This window comes from Loxodonta africana, chromosome 13 (assembly GCF_030014295.1).
Source record: "Loxodonta africana isolate mLoxAfr1 chromosome 13, mLoxAfr1.hap2, whole genome shotgun sequence".
Lineage (NCBI taxonomy): Eukaryota > Metazoa > Chordata > Mammalia > Proboscidea > Elephantidae > Loxodonta > Loxodonta africana.
The window spans coordinates 95596279-95599323 of NC_087354.1; the positions used below are offsets into that span (position 1 = coordinate 95596279).

Here is a 3045-nt window from a genome sequence, read left to right on the forward strand (position 1 = left end):
AATAAAAACACAGATGGGAAGTGTTAAGGCTACCCATTCTTTATGTCCATAGTGTGTACATGTTATCAAATGATTAAATGATATATTTTAGATTATTCTGATTTTTGTTATTGACTGTGAGGTTGACATAATCCAACATCAGGCTAGGCTTGTCTTCTATGAACTGATAACATTCAAGGAGAACTGAAGGCGCTATGTGAGTACTTGACTTAAAATTACCATACAGTCTCTAAGTTCTTTAAGTCATAATCAGGTTTTAAAATTTTAGAAATTTACCACATTTTGGTTAATAAAAACATAGATTCTGAAAGAGATATTCTTTCCGTTCCTGGCAAGCGGAAGTTGATCCAAGCTTCCTATATCCCCACTCTCTTTAATTTTTTTTTTTTTTTTTTAACTTCTAGGACTGGCTTTCAGATTTTGACAAACAGAAGCCATGTTGTTGTCAGAGTGTAATAAAAGTGGTGTCACATTCACCCTTTTGGGCTTCTCAGATTACCCAGAAGTACAGGTTCCCCTCTTCTTTGTATTTCTGACCATCTACAGTGTTGCTGTTGTAGGGAATGTTGGGATGATTGTAATCATCAAAATTAACCCCAAACTGCACATCCCCATGTACTTTTTCCTCAGCCACCTCTCATTTGTGGATTTCTGCTATTCCTCCATTGTTGCTCCCAAGATGCTGGAGAACCTAGTTGTAGAAGACAGAACCATTTCACTTTTAGGATGTGTATTGCAGTTCTTTCTCTTTGGTACCTTTGTAGTGACTGAATCCTTTGTATTATCAGTAATGGCCTATGACCGCTTTGTGGCCATTTGCAACCCTCTGCTCTACACTGTTGCCATGTCCCGGAGACTCTGTGCTATGCTGGTGTTGGGATCATATGCATGGGGAGTAGTGTGTTCCTTGGTAAACACATGCTCTACTTTCAAATTATCTTTTCGTGGTTTCAACACAGTCAATCACTTCTTCTGTGAGCTCTCCTCAGTTCTCACTCTTTCTTGCTCTGATACTTCTCTCACCCAGTTACTGCTTTTTATCTTTGTCACTTTGAACGATGTGATCACATTACTCATCATTCTCACCTCTTATGTGTTTATTGTTGTCACCATCTTGAAAATGCGTTCAGCCAGCAGTCGTCGTAAGGCATTTTCTACCTGTGCATCTCATCTGACTGCCATCACCCTCTTCCATGGCACCATCCTCTTCCTCTACTGTGTGCCCAACTCCAAAAACTCCAGATACACCTTCAAAGTAGCCTCTGTGTTTTACACAGTAGTGATCCCTATGTTGAATCCCTTGATCTACAGCCTGAGGAATAAGGATGTCAAGAATACCTTCAGCAAGATAAGGGATATTAAATTCTTTTTTCATTAAACATAGTATCTCAGTAGTATTTTTCCCTAACTGTAGATGAAGTTTGTCCAAAAAGCTTGTTTCTGAAGATATCTTTAAAAAATATAAGCAATATTGCATAGTAGTAAGGATGTGGATTTTTGTCTCAAAGTGACTAAACTTGGGATTGTCTTGTAATTGTAAGAAAAGACCATAATCTCTTTCATTTTTAGTTTAAAGTCTATGAAAATGTGATACCGTGAGATAGCTCATTATCTGATAGAGAAGACCAAAAGATAATGTAGATATCATGCGAAGCACCTTTCACTACCTGAAAAAAAAACTAATTCTATCTCTCTGTCTTATAAGATAAATGGAGTATAGTAGGTTGTCAAGAAACACACATTTTTTTGCATATGTATATATATATGTATATATATACACAAATGGAATTAAAGATAAGACATGCCTTCAAGGAATGCATATTCTAGTGGTGATGCTGGAGCAATAAAGTGGCTATTGCATAAGACAAACTATAATAATTATCCTAAAAGGTTTGAAGAAGGAACAATTCAAATGAATTTTGGGACATTTGACATACGTCATCATAAAAGAGAGATCATTTAATGATGGCCTGGAAAATGGGCAGGATTTTAGGATACACATTTCGGTGAAGAAGGCATTTTATTCAGGACAGACTAGAATGAACAAACTCAAGGAAATGGGAATGTAGCACTGCGTCCACCAGTTTTTACTGAGTGCGTACTGTATGTGTGTGTCTGTGTGTGCATCTGTGTGTGTGTGTGTGTATGTGGTATCCTATATTCATGAATGCTAAGCTGAATAAGTGAGGTCTATAACCTGAACATGTTTTCAAAAGAGCTCCAACATGACTGAATGATAGTTTTGATAGGCTTAGAAATGTATCTCAGAAAATAACAATATGCAAAAAAATAGAGACAATGAGTACATGACATGTTTCATGCTATTGTTTTGCCCACTTAACCTTCACAAGTGTTATATATACTTTATTAATTATTTTGTTTACTTAGACATATATATATTTGGAACATGAGCAAAATTAGTAAATGTTTATCAACAGGACTCCCATCCAGCATAGAAAAATCCAAAAAAATTATTTCAATTTGCCAAATGTGTTACACAGAAATATTCACCTAAACTTATTCAGAATAAAATGAAATGCAAGCTGTCATTTGAAACTAGACATAACAACTCTTATCTTTTTTTTTTTATTAACTTTTATTGAGCTTCAAGTGAATGTTTACAAATCCAGTCAGTCTGTCACATATAAATTTACATACATCTTACTCCGTACTCCCACTTGCTTTCCCCTTAATGAGTCAGCCCTTCTTTCATGACAATTTTCCCAGCTTCCCACTCTCTATCCTCCCATCCCCCCTCCAGACAGGAGATGCCAACACAGTCTCAAGTGTCCCCCTGATATAATTAGCTCACTCTTCATCAGCATCTCTCTCCCACCTGCTGTCCAGTCCCATTCATGTCTGATGAGTTGTCTTTGGGGATGGTTCCTGTCCTGGGCCAACAGAAGGTCTGGGGAGCATGGCCACCGGGATTCCTCTAGTCTCAGTCAGACCATTAAGTATGGTCTTTTTATGAGAATTTGGGGTCTGCATGCCACTGATCTCCTGCTCCCTCAGGGGTTCTCTGTTGTGCTCCCCGTCAGGGCA

The 3045-nt window shown here is 37.6% G+C and overlaps 1 protein-coding gene across 1 annotated transcript; it reads left to right on the forward strand.

Annotated features, from left to right (window-relative positions):
- Window positions 1-412: 412 nt before the first annotated feature.
- LOC100662171 (olfactory receptor 5D18-like) lies at window positions 413-1378 on the forward strand. The gene has a single exon (XM_003423456.3). The coding sequence runs from the start codon at window positions 437-439 to the stop codon at window positions 1376-1378; it is 942 nt and encodes a 313-aa protein (XP_003423504.2). The 5' UTR covers window positions 413-436.
- Window positions 1379-3045: the final 1667 nt, after the last annotated feature.

Bases quoted from the DNA above. Each gene is read 5' to 3' on its own strand.
- LOC100662171 (XM_003423456.3), top strand. From the start codon at position 437: ATGTTGTTGTCAGAGTGTAATAAAAGTGGTGTCACATTCACCCTTTTG.